The sequence below is a fragment of the Eupeodes corollae genome, chromosome X, assembly GCF_945859685.1.
Source record: "Eupeodes corollae chromosome X, idEupCoro1.1, whole genome shotgun sequence".
NCBI classification, from domain to species: Eukaryota; Metazoa; Arthropoda; class Insecta; order Diptera; family Syrphidae; genus Eupeodes; species Eupeodes corollae.
The window spans coordinates 3441660-3460238 of NC_079150.1; the positions used below are offsets into that span (position 1 = coordinate 3441660).

The 18579-nt window shown below is 31.9% G+C and overlaps 1 protein-coding gene across 4 annotated transcripts in view; it reads right to left on the reverse strand.

Moving 5' to 3' along the window:
- The window catches only part of LOC129953170 (myb-like protein AA), a 179883-nt gene that overhangs the window by 76181 nt on the left and 85123 nt on the right, over window positions 1-18579 (reverse strand). For 2 of the 4 annotated variants that reach the window (XM_056066026.1, XM_056066029.1), the window contains exons 4-6: window positions 8012-8984; window positions 6549-7900; window positions 591-741 (exon numbers count right to left, since the gene is read on the reverse strand). In XM_056066026.1, coding sequence (XP_055922001.1) covers window positions 591-741; window positions 6549-7900; window positions 8012-8984 — 2476 coding nt within the window. The remainder of the gene's footprint in view (window positions 1-590; window positions 742-6548; window positions 7901-8011; window positions 8985-18579) is intronic. The other 2 variants (XM_056066027.1, XM_056066028.1) reach the window with 1 other exon arrangement.

An 18579-nucleotide genomic window follows, 5' to 3' on the forward strand; every position in this document is an offset into this window, starting at 1 on the left:
AAGATGGTATATTTGTTATACAAAAGGTCAAGGGCGGAAGGACTATCTTTACACCCAGACGGAAAGTACGTATGACTTAAAGGAAACAAAATTGAAAACACGAATTTGCACGATTACAGCCCTAATTTCTGTGACGGCAGTTAAAATCACCACCTAAATAATTTTCGATTTTAGTAATAGTTTTCTAAGGTCACTTTTAAAATACATTTTTTTTTTGGTAAAATATTGATTCAATAATGACGCTTAAGCTTTACTTCGATTTCAATATTCTCAACATACGGGTCCTTACAATAGGCAAGGAAGAATACTTGATTGATTTTTTAACCAATATTGCAACTCCACCACCTATCTGATTTAAGCGAAGAATGCGATAACAGTAATAGTTTTGAGTTGAATTGTAAAGTCTGAATTTAACCAGGTTTTTATATAAATTAGCTTTGAACATTACTTGTGAGGGATTTTCCTGTGCCACTCATAGATTCGATAATTTTATGTTTAAAACATGGATACCTCATTTTATGATTTTCATTTTTGTTTAGAAATTAATTAAAATACATTTTTGTATAATGTTACTAATTTAATGAACTCACCTGCGTAAGTAAACGTTCACGTATTATTTGCAACTGACGAATCATCTCTGTAAGTTTGCGTTCCTTATCATGTATAGATCCGGTTCCGCTAAGTCCAACGTTGTAATCCAAATTTTTTAAAAGTGAATTTGGCGATGGTGACATGTTTTCACTAAAATACAAAAAACAAAAAAATTGAATACAAAACAAATAAATACAAAATTTTGATGTTGTTAAATTTACAAATGTTGTAATTATGGTAAAATGTTGGTTTAATAAGATCTCCAGTTATCAAATACAAATGGAAAGTGCATAAAAAGTTAAAAGTTGAAGAGAAACCTATCAAAATTGGCAGGAGGGATTTAACGTTAAGTAAGCTCAAGATACATGTCGACAATTATTCCTGTGGAGCAAGAGATAATTTATATCAATCGATATTTTTTGGAATAAGAATGCAATTTCTCTTCTAAAGTATTACGTTGCAGCTGTACAGATTAAACTTTGTCAAGAGTGCTTATAAAGAAATTGCATTTGTTATGATGTTTTAAACCCAAAGCTTTGCAATGTAAACGTGTAAAGTAGACGAGGATGTGATAGATGGATGTTTTGGGATAGCGTTCAATCATTGAGATCCTAGCGATGAAAAGTTCCAAAATTTGTAAACTTAAGATGAAAATGGTGCAGTAAAATAAGGCCTACATTAAAAAAAAATGTTTCTGCAAAATGCAATAAGGCTAATTTTCAGTTGTTGGTCTTATTACACTTAAACAAGATGGACAAGAAATTAAAGCAGGCCAAGTCAAATGACAATGGTCACAAACACATTCAAAATTTTCAATAACCATCTTTGTCACTGTTTAATCATGAATGAGCATTGCGCTAAAGCAATATTCTCTATACCTCCTCTTTAGGACTCCTAAATTGTTTATTTACTACCACTTACGTATACTCTTATTAATAGCATTACAAAGAGTTTTACTTTACTTTTACTTAAAAACCGAGGTGATTAGTATCAGGTGCATAAAAAGGCTTCAGCGAGTAGAAAAGCATCATATGGAAGGAGAGGTCGGTCTATTTCCTCTCTTTCAATAGGGGACATTGTTATATAAAAAAAACTAAAAATAGAAAAATTATATTAAAAAATAATGTGTAGCACCTACAGGATCATGCTAAGGAATTTCGAAAATGTATTAATTAATTAATTTTTAAATAGTTTTTTGAGTGAAAAATTGTTAAACGTGAAATAAAAAAATAAATTCTCTCATTTAATAACTGATCAAACATGCGAAAACCAATACAAAAATGATCTTCATTGAAGAAATTATTTTTAGTTTTGATTAAATTTTTCAAAAACTAAGATAGACTTTAACATCTGGTTTTCTGTTTGCAATGGAAAATCAATAAATTAGATATAAACAAAAATTTCAAGTTTAAAAATTAATTTATCAAAAACTATTCACTCAACTAACCAACCTCCTCGCTATAGCCATTTGATGCACCTTATACTAATCTAATCACTCTTTTCTAAATAACAAAGGCTTTTCTTCATACAATAATGAACCGCAATGTATCTTTTCATCACTTTTGTTGTCTTTATTATCTTCGTTTTCAACAGAATTCCTTAGAAAAATCAAAAACTTTAACCAAAACCAAACAAGCAAAATTGTATAGTCTCATGATTGTAAAAAGGAAATGAAAGCAATTCAAATGAATTATCGATAAACGAAATGATGACATGTATATATCCTGGTTCCCGGCAGTTTTGCTTTCACCAATTTTGAATGGATTCCTATCGAAAAATCGGAAGTTGGCTAATTTGCAATGCTTAAACTAGCAATGGAACCAATGAAATTGATGATGCTATTCTATAACACGCTCACCCATACACACACACACACACACAAACACACCACCTAAACCCAACAAAAACAATGTTTTGCGACCGTCGACGACCTGTCTGGAATAAATAATACAAGAGAGCTCTATAGCTCTGTGTATAACAGAGGAGATTCAGAGACTACTAACTCCAACCCTTTTTCATTTAATCTATCTATATATCCTGATGGCAGGTCGAACAACTTTCTTTCCTGGAAATGCTGAAATAATTATAACAAAGTGGCAAATGGTTTTAATTTCGTGAAATCGGGATTCAGGATTAGGGATTCGGAATTAGGGGGCTAGTTTTGGGAAAGTCATAGGAGGTTTGATATCACCTTCACCGCAACCATCAACGAAAAACCCCAGGTAAATTGTCGATTCTATGCTATCCATCCCTTAAATTAAATAGTAATGCCACTGCCATGCCGCCACCATCGCCGCACCCACCCGTCGAAGAGGTTTAATAATTTCCCGATGTTGTGAGTTTTGTAATGAAATTGGTTATTATGGCAGATAGCAATTTCATCTGCTTTCTCTTCCTCGCTTTCACCCTCCTTTTGGAACAAATGTCGGTGCCTGGTCAAATTTTGGCGTTTGCTGTGTTTGCGCCAATTGCCGGAGTTGTCTATAATGATACATCCAATACTCCCGTTCTAAGTTGTGTCGATTCACACAGTCAATAATGGAGTTCAATAAAATGATGAGCAGCTTAATAACAACTCGACAAAAAAATGTTTGGCAGTTGGTACAAACGTTGGTAATCAATAATAAAACATGCATACCTATGTATTTAACCGATTTTATGGATTGGTCCTTATGTTATGCAGCAGTGACAGTTACAATCGTAGGTGGATATGTAGGGTGGTTGATTCAATTGAAAATCAATACAAAATCAAAATCTTCAATTTAATATTTAACAAAATTCCTTTTTTCTATTTGATAATTCATCGATTGGGTACACAACTAAAATTCAGACAAAAGCAATAGAAAGAAATATTAAAGATAAGTATACACGATTGGAAAATTTTCCAATATTAGTAGATTTTTGGAAAAACATTCCAATTTTCAACCATGTACAAACAAATTTATCCGTCAAAAGTGACGGTACAAAAATTGGCAATCAATCGTCGGCGAATTGTCTATCAAAAAATTGGCAGATTTCTTGCAATCGTTTGTACAGGTCTAACAATTTTTTCAATTTCTAAATAATTGGGAGGTTATCCACATTTTTGTTTCACTTTTTTATATTTTACATTTTTTTAATGTTGTTCCGCTTCTAAAAGAAATATTTATATTCTCTGTCATCTATCGAGAAAATTGTCTTCCAGTTTCAGTGAGTCTTCAAATTGTCTTCCAACCGTGTAAACAGACAATTATTTATTGGAAGATAAAAATCTGTCGACAATTGTTAGCTAATTTTCTATCAAAACATTTTTTAACATTGGGATAAAATCAACCAAACGAATAAACGGATAATTTGTATTGATAGAAAATAGGCAATTGTCACCTAATGGAATGCTATTGGACAGTTCGGCCAGTATTAGAAGATCTTCCAATTGTGTATACTTAGCTTAACACAGATTGTTATGCATCCAAAATTTCGTAAAAAAAAAATTAAAAACGGCAAAATTCCAAAACCAAAAATCATCCCAACTGATTCAGTTAAGACATAACAACAGTTTCACATCCTAGAAAACAATGTAAGGTTTTGATTTTGGCAATACATTTCCATTTTTTTAAATGGTTTTGATGGCTTTAATTTAAAACTGACTTCACCATCTCTATCAAGTAAGGTTTTTGAGATATTACTTTTAAAAATTCGAAAAAATATATCTGTAACGATTTTTAAGGCTATCTAAATTTATGAAATAGCCTTTTTTGTGTGTTTCCTTAATCTATAATGCTCGATATTCAATTGAAATATTTGGAGTAGTTCATACAAATTTTGAACAATCTTCATAAATTGTTAGATTCTGATGATTTCTTTTTCAAACAGATAAGGGAAAAATGTAAGCAGATAGTTAAAATCGAAGTTCGTATTCTTCAAGGTTTCCTTAAAACTTCTTACAGTCAATTAACTTCATAACATAACTAATGTGAATTTTCAGTTACTAACTAAGGCACTAAAATTATCTAAACTATATCTAGAAGATAAAGATTTAAATTTTTTGAAATCATCATAGACATTTTTGTTAAGAGATATGTTGTTCTGTAACTTAGCTTTAAAAACCCTATTTTTTGTAGTTTTAAGCATTTTAAAAACTATCGTAATTGAAAACTTCAAAATAAATAAGTTTGAAATTGTTATTTCAAAACTGAAAGCATTTATTGTTTTTTTTTTTTAAACTGAAATAAGTATGAAGTTAATGGTTTTATCTGTTTCCAAAATAAACATCTTAAATTGAAAGTCAAATAGAAGCGATTTCTAGTAGTACGTATTTTTAGATGATTCTTAATTTTGTATAAGGAAACTGTAAAGTGGACATTTTGGTTTTAATTGTAGCAAATTTTTATAACTTTTTTACAAGTCAAGTTGTACAAATGTTTATAAATTTTAAGTCGTTCTTTTTATTTTTTGTTTAGAAAAAACTGTCAATTCGATTTTCCTAGAAATTGCACCAGATGTTCAAAAACTTTATTTTAATTGGCATACAATTTGTTGTATATGATATCATTTTCTTTTCGTGAAATATTCGGATGAAAACTATTTTGGTGCCCAATTTTTTGCTTTAAAAAAAAACGTAAGTTGATTTTTTTAAAGGTTAGTACCAATTTAGTATGTCGTCTCATTTTTTTATATTTTTACTGTGCAATTATTTAGAGCTGGTTAATATACGTTTTACACTTCCATATCGTAATGATGACGAATTTTCGAGATGCTTAAATATGAATAAAAAATGTTTCATATTTTTTTTCTAATCAAAAAATAAAACAATGAAATGACAGTATAAGAGCATGTGCAAAATTATCGAAATCGGTAGATTAGTTCTTGAGAAAACTGAGAACAAAACAACGGTTCAATGGGGGTTCCCTTCATGAGCAATATGATTATATTTTTGTTTTATTGAAAGAAGCCAAATTAGGAAAAACATTTTAATAGAAAATTTAATAAAAATCTACAGGTTCGCTTTTGATAAAATCCAAATTTTCGAAAAATGAAAGAACGTGAATCGGTTTAAAAACTTAATTTCTTTTCACATCTCCTCTACGACCCTAAACCCGCGACAATTAATCGTGATACCAGCCGATGCAGTAGGCATGGCCATTGCATGAACTTACAAAGATGGTGAGGAACTATATATGGTATAGTGTTTGCCATTCACCTGCTTTCAAATCAAAATGACGTTTCACAGATTAATAGTTCATTAAGGGATTTTAATGCCAATTGGTCTTCTGCTTTTACTTATTTTGGGTAACAATTTTGATACATTAAAGGAAAGAATTTCCGAGCACATTAAGTAGCTCGAGTACAGGACTGGTGTATTTCTGGGTCATAGAATATGTGTTTCCTTCCCCTCGTTAATTCTGTCATCAAATTCTTCCAAGTGTTTAGCAGACAAAGATTACGCCGACGGTTAATCTCTAGTTTTCTGCTAAAGACAGAATGCTTAACTCTCACCGTGGCCGTGGTGGCTGTCAGGGGCACGAAGGGAATTTAGACCTGTTAATTCCGCGTTCCCCATTTTCTAGATGTACGACGGACAAGGCTTAAGCCAACCGATTGTTCTCTAGTTTGGTGCTAGGGACAGGGAACGCAAAAGCCAACCGATTATTCCATGGGTACTCTCTAAGAGTAACTCGGACAAGCCTAGCCATTCCCTTACCTCTTGTTAGTTTAAGTTGTACGGAAATTAAAGGATACGAAAAACTTTACTTAGTTCTAAGAGTCTAATGATTACGATTAAAAACAAAATGAGTTGATTACAAATCAGCGTTTTGAAAACTCTAAACTCAATTTCTTTCTTCGGAAAGAACCCTGGAGACCGTACTACGATTCTAACTCAACTTCGTACAAAAAAAGCATTTCATATTTTCAATATATTCAAAATGGAAACATTAATCAATTAAAATTTTGTATTGAATTTATAAATAAAGACTTACCTTAGATTTGCTGATGATGGTGAACTGCTGCCACTTTGCCGCATATCCAATGAATTACTTTGCATTTTATGTGTCAAACGCTTAACAACATCGTCCATAGTTCGTTTTGACGAATTACAGCTACTTATGACATTATTGTTGTTATTATTACTGCTATTGGTGTTGTAATAATTATTGGTGTACCTATTATTTTCTAGGTTATTACAATTATTAGAGTCACTGTTATTTTGTTGCTGCTGGTGGCATTGTTGTTGTTGTTCTTGATGTTGCTGTTGTTGTTGTTGCTGCTGTTGCTGTTGTTCATACGGGTTTTGGTTAACTTCTTGCTGATGTTGTGTTTGTTGTTGTTGCTGTTGTTTTTGAAGGTGTTGTTGATGGTGTTGTTGATCGTGTTGTTGATGCTGTTGTTGATGGTGTTGTCGTTGTTGGTTTTGTTGTTGTTGGTGAAATTGTTGTTCTTGATGTTGGTGTTGTTGTTCCGATTGTTGTTGTTCCGGTTGTTGTTGTTGTTCCGGTTGTTGTTTGTGTTGTTCTTGTTGTTGATCTTGTTGTTGTTCTTGTTTGTGTTCTTCTTCTTGTTGTTGTTTTTCCTCTTCTTCTTGTTTCGTATTTATAAAACTACTATTGCAAAAATGTTGAAGTAAGGAAAGTTCTTGTTGTTTAATTTTACTATTACCACTACTACTACTATTATTATTTCCACTAACACTACCATTACCACTATGACTTAAACGATTGCTTTTTAAGGAATAATCACTGTTACTTGTTTCATTTTTAAAATCACTGTTGGTGTTATTTTTATTTTTCTGCTGTTCTTCTTGAATTTCTCTTGTATCAATTTCTAGTTGGCTTTCCGTTTCCATCGCCGGTGATGTTGCTATTATTGTTCTTGTTGTTTTCGTTTCATGCTGCTGCTGCTGCCATTTCGTTACTGATGTTGCATTAATTGTTGTTGATGTTGATGATAATGTTGTTGTTGTTGTTGATGATGCTGTTGTTGAATTTCTTTTTAGAATACAATTTGTTGCTTCATCAATAGAAGATGATGCTGATATCGTCGTCATTGATGGCTGCTGATAAAGTTGATGGAATAGTTGTTGTTGTTGTTGTTGTATTGCTTCATTTAAGTTTTCACCATTTTCATTATTTGTTAAATAAAATTTGCTACTATTTTTGTCTACATTAATATTGTTATTATTATTGTTTCTATAACAAGTATTGTTGTTTTTGCTTTTGCTATTATTATTATTGTTATTATTTGCATTTGTTGTAAAATTGCTTTCTAAATTTGTATTGCTTTTTGAGCGTTTTTTTGGCGGTGACGATGAGCAGTCATCAGGTTCAGGGTTGAACTGAAACAAATATTCAAAATAAATACAATAAATATATAATTAAATTGCAGACATATATTTTATAAATACAATATTTAACATTTCTAAAAATGAATGCAAACTTTAACTCACCTCACTTTCTAAAACTGAAATATCCCTAGTCAAGCCAACTGTTTCAGTGACTTCTCCACCAATTTCGACTTCCGTTTTAAATTTCTCAGCAAAATTAGTGGCTATGGGCGCAGCAGCATTATCTTCATTCTCATCCATACACAAACCCGGATCACTCTCATCACAGTCATAATTATTACCTAGATTTGCATCTTCAACACCACCTCCAACATTGTTCTCTTCTTCGACGCAAGCCAAATCATCTTCAACATCTTCATCTTCATCGGTCGGTAGTTGACAGTCTTTGTTACCCCATTCGCTAACGCTGGTACAACTATTTGGGGTCTTTACATTATCTATCAATAAGCCATCACAGTCGTTTGTTGAATCACTGTGTTCAATTTTTCCAACACTCTCTGTAGAAGTGTAACTTTCCAGCCTTTCTAATCTAGCAGACTTCATCAGATAATCCGGTGAATATACTGCTTCACTTTGTTCTAAGTGTCTGATTGGGGGCGAAGATTTAAATTCATGATTGTCACTGACATAACTGTCACCCATGACGATGCTGCTGATTTTTGGTAGATAGTTTTCTCTTGTGTTATGCTCCCAAGTATGTTGTTGGTTGTGGTGGTGTTGACTTGGGGAATAGCTATTTCTCATAGCGGTCACCTCACTATACTCAGCCTTAAAACTTCCCTGTTTTTGTTGTTGTTGTTGAGCAGCTACTGCAACAGCAACTGCAGCTTGCAAAGAATTTTGCTGCTGATTCAAATGATGAATGTACGGTAAGATGTTACTAGATTGGGTATCTGCTCTATTGCTAAAGGTATCGAAAATGTGTCTTAGGTGTTCCTGTTTCTGATGCAACTGGTGTTGGTGTTGCCCAACAAATTCATTTGCAAACGGTGACGAAACTGTTGCAGCACCACTCTCCCCTCCACCACCGCCCTCAAATTTATTCGGGGGTGATTTTCTTTTTGATGACATGCTGCTGAAAAGTAAACAAGTAAATGAAGAAACTAGACTTAATTTTATATGTTTCGAAAATATTTTTGGTCTTCAAAAGGAAATAATAAAACAAGTTCATATGTTATCATAAAGGCGTATACCTTAGCTAAACTACCCTATAACTCAATTACCAGGAATAGGAATAGGAATAGGAATGAATGAAGACAACCCACCTTGTTTATGGAAAAGTCTCAAAATTATATTTCCTTGCTTGTTTCCTTAAAATAAAGCAAATATTGAATACCTGCCTATCTTAGTAGGTTTGTATACACACATGTTTACATGCACATGGGTTCTGTCCTGCACATCCTTCCTTTTATTAATTCTAAATGTGTGTCTTTTCAAAAAAGGAAATTAGAATATTGTCTTTTATTTATATTCAAGATTTTCTATAAGAAACTAACGTAGGTAAACGTGTTTTAACTCAAAGATATATAAATTTAGTATGTTTGGGCATGTACCATAAAATAGATGATTAGATACCTTTAATTATTAGACTTTAATTTATACAAGTTTTTTGTTAACTTATTAAAATAGAAGCAATTTTATGCTTAGCTTCGTTTGTTAAGGAGTGGATTTTATGATTTGCTGCTTTCAAATACAAAAGCATCAATAGTTTATAGATATCTCTCCAAACCATTCTTTATTCTTCAAAATTTATTCAACAAATCCAATAATAAGTCATTTTCCCAAGAATGTTGGTTCCAACAAACTACGCCAACAATCATACGTTATCATAATGTCAACTTGGTATATGTTGTCCTCACTCCAATCACTTCAATATTTCCTTCAGCCTCAAAAGAAATTTCTTTTTAAATGACTTCCGTTTCCAAATAAAATAAAACAAAACGGGAAACCCCCCGGCGAAAAGTTTTCCTAAATGTCTGAAAACATTTCATCATTTTCAGTGCCCATTTTCTTTATTGGAAAATAAAATAACCAAATAAGGAAAACAAACCACAAATTGGAGGACAAAAATTGTAAAAAAGAAAAAAAACATAAATAGAATAGCAAATATACTGCTTCTTGGGCGGTACCGCTTCCACACTTGCTACACATTGTCGGTTGCCACATCATCGCGTTATCACTGAACTCAAAAAAGTGAGTTTTTTCCTTCCTTTTTATTGTATATACAGGGTGCCCTATAAGGAACAGTTCGAACTATATTTTTAAGAGAAGGTTAGACCATGACCTAACATAATTATTACAATTTTTCCATTAACTAATATTGAGGCAGTAGTACCCTTGCCTTGATGGTTAGTATGTGGACTAATTGAAGTAAAATAGATATTAGGGCCTAAAGGCATTAGTATTAGGTGTTATAGTTAGTGCTTATGGGACCGGTAAGTTAGTTGTAAGTTATGTTTATTAGGCTAGTTTTATGAATTTTCTAGCTTCTGGCTTTAAGATAGGTTTAAAATTGAAGTAATAAAAATGAATTTAAAAAAAAGTGCGTTGGACTGTCATGCCAGGTGTAATGGGTTTCAATCCCTGTGCCACCTTAAGTTTTTTTTTGACGGGTAATGCCTTTTGTGAGAAATTGGCTAATCTAATCCTTCAAGATTATTATTTATTATTTTCACGAAAAGTACCGTTCGGATTCGGCTTAAAATAATAACTCCCCTCCATATCTGACAACATTACTCGCAAATAGTAATATTTGAGAGTTGTAAAACACTAGGCCCAGTTTCTCAACGGACTGTTGCACCACCTAATTTATTTATTTTTTAATATTGAGACAAATTAAGCAAATTTGAAAGAATAATTATAAATTCTTTGAAATTAAAACATATACCATATTTGGCGCATCAATAATTAAAATAGTATTGCTTTCTTTTTATCAAACATTTTGTATTAAGTTTTCTAAGAAGATGTAAACTTTGACAGAAATAATATTTTTATAAATGGTTAGCTTCATATTTCATTATTTTGTGAATTTTAAACCTAATTACAATTTTCAAAGTAAGAAACCAGAGTTAAGTCATATACGATATCTTAGGGTTCTACTTCAAACGTGGAAATGAAAATCAAGTTCTGTTTAAGTTTTAAACTATTAGTTTTTAAATAATTTAACCAATTACCAAACAAAGCTTGAATACAAATTTGAATTCAGGTATTTTTCAAAATTTCTAAAAAATCTTAAATACCATTCATAGTTTTTTTTAACCATTCAAAATGGGACACCCCGTATTTGGCTTTGTTGTGTTTTATAAATGGCAACACGATGACGACGGTATGAGTTGAAAACCACTCATCATTTCCTATTTCCGTTTGTTGTTGTCGAGTTTTGAAAGTTCTTTTTTTTTTTGATTTTTTATATAGGTAGGTCACGGGATGAGCGTTCGGCGCGGCCGCGGCGCGGCGGCGTGGTTCACAAGCAAACACTCATTTAGCCCATAGAGGAAGATAAACGTCTTGTATTCAGTTAAAACATTATTATCGATGTTGATAAATAAATCGATGGGCTTCCGGTAACGGCTACAAAAATGCATATATAAATAAACTTGTTCGAATATATTTCATTTTGTATGCAGGGCCGCCCCCTTTGCAGAACACAGACAAATTTAAAGAGTTATAGAAATGTGCTTAACATTATTGCTTGGCCCATTACATTTTTATTTTGCAATAATTACTGTTTTTAACTGTCGACATTTAAAGCATTTTAGTGATTGATGTAGTTCAAGGACTTTTCGAAGCTCGGTAATTTTATATAAATTGAAATATACCCACAAATGTTTACTGACAGAAATATGTCGTTGGACCTTTGTGAAATCGGAACATAAATCAGTGAAAAATAACTGCTCAGGTAAATTTGTTTTTTTCCTCAAATAAATTCTTGATTTGCGATCGATCAGTATATGATTTTCAATTCTAAGGATTTGATTTCAATGATAGCTATAACTGACCCTTTAAAGCAGCAGAGGTTCGGGATGGTGCATAACCCAAGTTTTTATTGCTATAAATTGGCATATCCTTCAAGTACGGTTAGCTTACTATAGATATAAACAAAAAGTTTGTCAAAAAAGTCGTTTAATTTCATAAAACAATTGAAGGTGTCTTTTTGAATCCTGCCATCAAAATACACATGCACCTAAATGGTTGAAATTTCCTTTTGTTCCCTACAACTTGTTGCTCATAAGTCGATACTTACATGCACATCAACGAAAAGCAGCATGCGCCTAAATCCATCAGCTATCAATCAAAAATTTAAATTTAATTGGTATGTTTGAATTTGATATCAAGGCCAAAAGAGTGCAAAGAAAAAAAAACATCAAAGAACAAATGATGACAGAAAATCGTTGTTAACCCTTAACGTAACACCCATCACGGAAATATTGGCAAAACGATCAATCCGACCGGGCGCGGCGGCGCACAGTGGTGCGAGAGCGGAAAAAGATTTTGAAAAAGTCATATCTATACTTTTAGATTTCATGTTAAAGTACTTTTAGATAACCCAAGTGTATGTTTTTAAAGTATTTTTTAACATATATATTGTATGTATGCCCTCAAAGTTGAAAAATAATTTTACTCAAATCGCGGGCCGTATTTTCAACAAATTTTGAGATGTTTTTTTCCAAAGTTTCTTTAAATAAATTCTCTAACTTTATAAATAATTTAATTGGTTTATTATTATTTATTATATTATTACTGCAGAGTGCAGAGCAATCCAATTTTCTTTTGTTAAAGAAACTGCAGAAATCATACGAAACGAAAAACAAAGAAAAGATACGGAAATCAGAAATTTAACTCAGATGATAATTCAAATAGGCGAACGTCAGTTTACAATCAAACGAGAGCTCATGTTCACAATGCCGGACAGGAAGACAGCCCAATCTGTAACAGAAACTCCTGCAGCTTCTTCCTGTTTCATATGTGGAACTTCAACTTCTAGAATGAATAACCTGACAAATATAAGAACCAAAGCTGTAAACGGTGAAGCTTTGAAAATGGGAATGTCTCCTCCTCTTCAAGCACTGACAAAATGTATGGATTGTATCCAACATGTTGCCTACAATTTGTCATTTAAAGTATTGAGACCCGCCATATAAGAGATGCTCAGAAGAAAACAATTCAGCAGGAATTTCGTGAAAAAATGGTCATCATTGTCGACATTACAACAAGTAATGACGTCCAGAAGATTTTTTGCAAATCCAATAATGACTTCAGAAATTCCCTAACCCGGCGGTTTGCTGTTATCCTTGAAGTAATAACGTCGAATGAAAAATTAGATTCAAAAAAAATTCAGCTTACATGTGGGAAACTGCTAAACAGTTTATTGAAAAATATAAATGGTACAATATGCCAGCAACCGTACATAAGGTTTTGATCGATGGAAAAGAAATAATTAAAAGCTATGCATTTCCTGTTGGATCGCTCTCCGAGGAAGATCAAGAATGCCGAAATAAGGATTATAAAGCCTACCGCAGGTTTCATTCGAGAAAATGTTGCCGAATTGCGAAGAATGATGTTGTGATGCATCATATACTCATATCCAATAATAACAGGTTTAAGACTACAGGCAAAAAAGAAAATACTTTCAATCAGCGCAGACGCTAAAAACTACATTTTAGCGTTATAAAATTACTGCTTCATAATTGTTGGGTATTTATTTGTTGTATGTATTTATCTACTTATTTATTTATTTCATTTTTTAATATAAATAGTTTATAAAAATATTTTATTCAAAACAAAAAGTTAATATTTTACTGAAAAACAAAACTTGTATACCATGTATAAGACTAATCTTAACATGTATGCCAAATTTCATTGAAATTCGTTTAATAGTTCGGATTTTACAGACTTTTTTCCGCTCTCCAATACAAACCGAACCACTGTGCGGCGGCGGCGTCCTTCCACCGAACTTCCATCCAACCCGCAAGATGAAACCACAAACTTAATGTTTCATATTCTCACAGCGAGCAAATATAAAAAAAAACCGTGGCGGTAGGAGCGGGAATATACTGATGATGCTTGCCCCCGCCGCACGCCTGTCGCTTCATCGTTGCACTGCGCACCCTGTTTCTGCTGGCTGGCAAACCAAAAGATCTACGGAATGTGGCATTTGGAATGTGGAGTAAACCAAAAGGAATGGACACAGACAGGTATGACATGGAAGATGGCTCTGGATCTGGATGGATCCAAAAAGCAATTTATGGTCCATTGATCGAAGAATCAGGGCCTCAGAGTTAAAGCGCAGTGGCAAGTGAAACGTTCATTTTTCGTTCATCGTGTGGTGTCCGCGTTAGCGGCTATGTCCAACTTTCAATTGTTTTATCCTTATATCATTGTTTGATTGACATTGTTGTTATGTTTTTATTTTTTATTCTTCAATATCTTCGTTTAATCATCGAAGATGATCGCCGCCGCCGCTCCGGCTGGCCGGCAGTTACCGTTGATCGATCTGCTTGTCTTTTTATACCACGTATCAGTGTTGTTTATTGATTGATCGGTCTCAGTTTCTGATGTAATTGGTGTGGGGGTATGGAGTCTTTGCAGTAGATTTTAAATCGTGATTTGATATGCAAATTGGAAATAAGTTTCGTCAAAAGGTGGACACTTTTAATTTCGAAAATTTGCCTGAGATTGTTTGGGTTTCAAATGGTAACTGAGTTTCATTTTCGTGATATTTTGTTTCGTATTTTGTTAAAAAATAAACAAAATTAATAAGCAAAATGAAGAAGATTGCCTAAAAAAATAAACCTGCTCATTAAAGCTTAGCCACACGTTTGCAACGAGTAAAAATTGACTTGGGTATCATTAAGATTTGTTTTTTTATCATTTTATTTAGAAAAAAGAGAGTAGTATTGAGCAGGATGACAATTTTATTTATCCGACATAAATTATCTTTTATTATGAACTTCCCATAGAAAGTTATTGTAATCGGTCTGATTTGTCGAATTAAAAATTTTAACATTTCTCGATGTTTCAAGGTCCCTAGAGTCTAAATAAAAGATTTTTAGAGAGATGTCGGTGCGGTAGTGTGTATGTACGTTCGTACGTCCGTACGTTTGGGAAGCTTCTTCGTCGTCGTCCATATCTCAAGATATTTTATAAAAAATTAAATAAACGAACCAATAATGCTAACGACTTGAACTAAATTCTATATTATATATTATGACGTGATACCAAACCAAAAAAAAAAATAATAAAAATTAAAAAAAAAAACATTTTTTTAGAAATCAAAACACTGAGAAAAAAAATTATTGTCACCGGAAATATTTTACAAAAAAAAATGACTTGATCTCCACAATAATTCTTTGCAACGAAGAAAACAAAAAAAAAAACCTAATTACTAAAAGTTGAAAAACATTGATTTTCGACTTGAATATCTTTTCAAAAATCTAAGATATTGACTTTAAACTAATTTTATCTTATAGAAAATATATCTTCGACATTCTGTAATTTTTTTTAATAATAATGCAACAGTAGTTTTTTCACAAAATATAGTACGCAAAATTGGTAAAAATTGTCGGGAATTATTGAAGGTGCTAATTTTTTTTAGAAAAATTCAATCTGTATTTGTTATTATACGAAATAAAAACTTTTAAGAAATGCTTTTAAAATTGGTCAAATTGGGTTTCGCCACAAACCTCTTTAAAAAAGTAGTTTTTGAAATCAAGTTATTTCATCATATTTGAAATATTAGTGGTCATTTTTAGTTGCTTTTTTAGAAAAAAATAGACTGACAACTTTTTTAACAAAACACGAAAATCTTTAAAAACAACAAAAATTGGATAAGAAAATATTGTAATGAATAGTTTGTAAAAGTTTTAAGCAAGACAAATCGAATACGGGATGGGAAGTTACCAAATGGAATCGTGGTATTTTTCCTTTTTTTTTAAAGTTATGTTCAACTTAAAGTGAGTCAGCAAATAGTTATTTTTTAAAAGTAATGAGCAGTAATTCAAACTGATATCAAGCGCAAAAAATCAAATGTTACCAAAAGATTCATGGACCGTCTTACACATCGATTGTAATTTGTTTAAACAAAATATATAAATAAATATTGCATTTGAGGTAAAATTTTCTAAGCTCCATTTTACTATAGAATTAAATAGACAGTCTTAAACTTTCAACAACTGCTCCAACAGCATTACTCCTTACGAGTCTCTCAGTTAAGTACTAAGTATCAGCCTGCAATTTGAAAAATCGTCCAGCTTAATTTTTTTCAGCAACTAATTATAAATAATTAAAACTACAATTTACTGGAAAACGTAGTTTTTATTTTGGAACAATGGAATCACTAAAACGAAACTACATTTTTACTAATTATGAAAATGTATAAAAATTATGGTTTTGAAGTTTTTACGTCTAAACAACTCAAAAATAAGATCTCTTATAAACATTTATACTTAATTGACAAAGTTAACATCATAGTATTTCCTTCAAAACCGCATTTATTTTTTTTAAGACAAAACAAAACTATTATGCTTATGAAATGAGCGTCTCCACATTTCATTATTAAAATAAATATTATTTCCGTTCTAAACGCTGCTATACGCTGCCACAGAGGACAGAGGCATCTAAGTATATAAAATTTGAAAGAAAATAATAATTACTCATAAATATCTCATAAATAATAAAAACAAAAATCACATCCACAACTAAAATTCAAGGAATGTGTATTTTAATTATACTTCTTAAATACGAAAAAAGAACGATATTATATCAAAAGAATTTTGTATTTTTATTTTTCAAATTTTTATTATTGAAGTTGTTTGAGCTTATGGGAGAAAAAAAAACATACAGTAGCACCAAACGAACTTTATTATTACCCCCTATATATTTTCTTTTGTATTTGCACGATCTCCAAAAATGAAAATGCTTATCGTGTCGTTTGTCTGTCAACAGTATTGGTGATAAATTATAAATGAAATAAGAAATATTTTTATTTTTTTTTATATTTTTTGAAAAATCGATTGTGACTATGAGTAGAGAGGTGGTATCATCATCATCTTTGGAAGAGCCAACAAATGTTTGTAGCATGTTTTTAATTTTTTGACAGTTCTATTACTCTGTCAGAAAAGAATCAAATCTCACTATAATTTCGACTGTGTCATGTCTATTTATTCTATTGTTTTCTGTTGTTTTGTTATTTGTGCACACTCCCACCTCCCCTCCTGAATGATTTCTAATAATAAAACGAAAGAAAAATTAGTATTCCCATTCTATATGTTTAGTGTATAATTAAAAAATAAATCACAATGAACTGCGATCTGTATATAGATGGGGGGCAATGATGACAATTTGCTTCGAATTGAAACGTCAAGTGTCATGTTGGGAAAATTGTAAAAGCTGTCGTAAAACAATCAAAGTGACCTTGTTTAGTTTATCTGAAAGATTTTCTGTGTTGTCACCGTTTTTGTTTATTTTCATTTTTTTGTATACTCATTTAATGAGTTGATGTTTTTTTTATGAAAAAGTGTCAAAAAAAATAGTTCTATATTTTTAAAAATAATCTTTGAGGGCCATCAATAGATTGGCATATGTCTTGTAGGTATATGTGTCAGTGACAGTGAGTATATTTTATGGATAATTTCCGGTGTTTAATCTTAAACTTTGTTTTGACTGATAGTTTTTATTGATATTTGTTTAACCCTCCTTTATGTCATATGGGTTCTAAAAGCACCCCAGATCATGTTTGAACACTCATAAATTTTGTGTTTTTAATTTTATTATATTAGTTTTGTATGTTTTTATGGTCACATTTGTGTCGCGTCGATAACAAAAGAACTTTTTTGCTTGGCTTTTGAACATACGTTAGTCACCAACGCCATTCTTTTGGAAAATCCAAAAAACAGTTGAGTGGGCTGGCTGCTACTGCTTCCTGTTATTGACTATTACAGGAAGATTTTAGTCATCAAGAAATTGACTACAAACGCTTTCACCACGTACATATGTCCTGTTTTAGCGCATTTTTGCGCATTTGTGCAGTTTTTTCTTGAGCAATTTCAAAGCAAAGTCCATGAATGTGAAGAAGTTATCTATTGTAAAATTGTGACCGTTGTTGAAATATGATGACATCAACTGCATCACCACAACCAAGTCAAAAGTTATAAAATCTTAGCACTTTTTTTATTTTATTATTTCCAATACAATTTTTTTTAATATACCGCCAAAACACGATTTTACATTTACAGCCAAAATTTTCAATTGTAATTGAATAACAAATTAGAAAAAGAGGCTGAGATACGACCCACACAGATAATTTTAAATCCCGTCTGCCGATTTGTCTTACAATAACTCTCAACCATTCCTGTGTGCGAGTTATTGCAGGGATGGAGGCGACCTACAGTTTATATGCCGAGTCCGAACGGCTAATTTGAGAAAGCACTTTTTCATGGCAAGAATTACAATTGGAGGATTTGTCAATTCCGTGAGAAAACTTTTAGATGGCATAAGCAGGGATCAAACCCAAGACCTCTCGCATGACAGTCCAACACACTAACCATCATGCCACGGGTACTACTTTTTTTCAGTTATTAGACGATTCTTTTTCAAATCTATTTGAGTCACAATATATAATATAAAATTTGATTCAAGTCGCTAGCGTTATTGGCTCGTGAAATAGTTTAGAT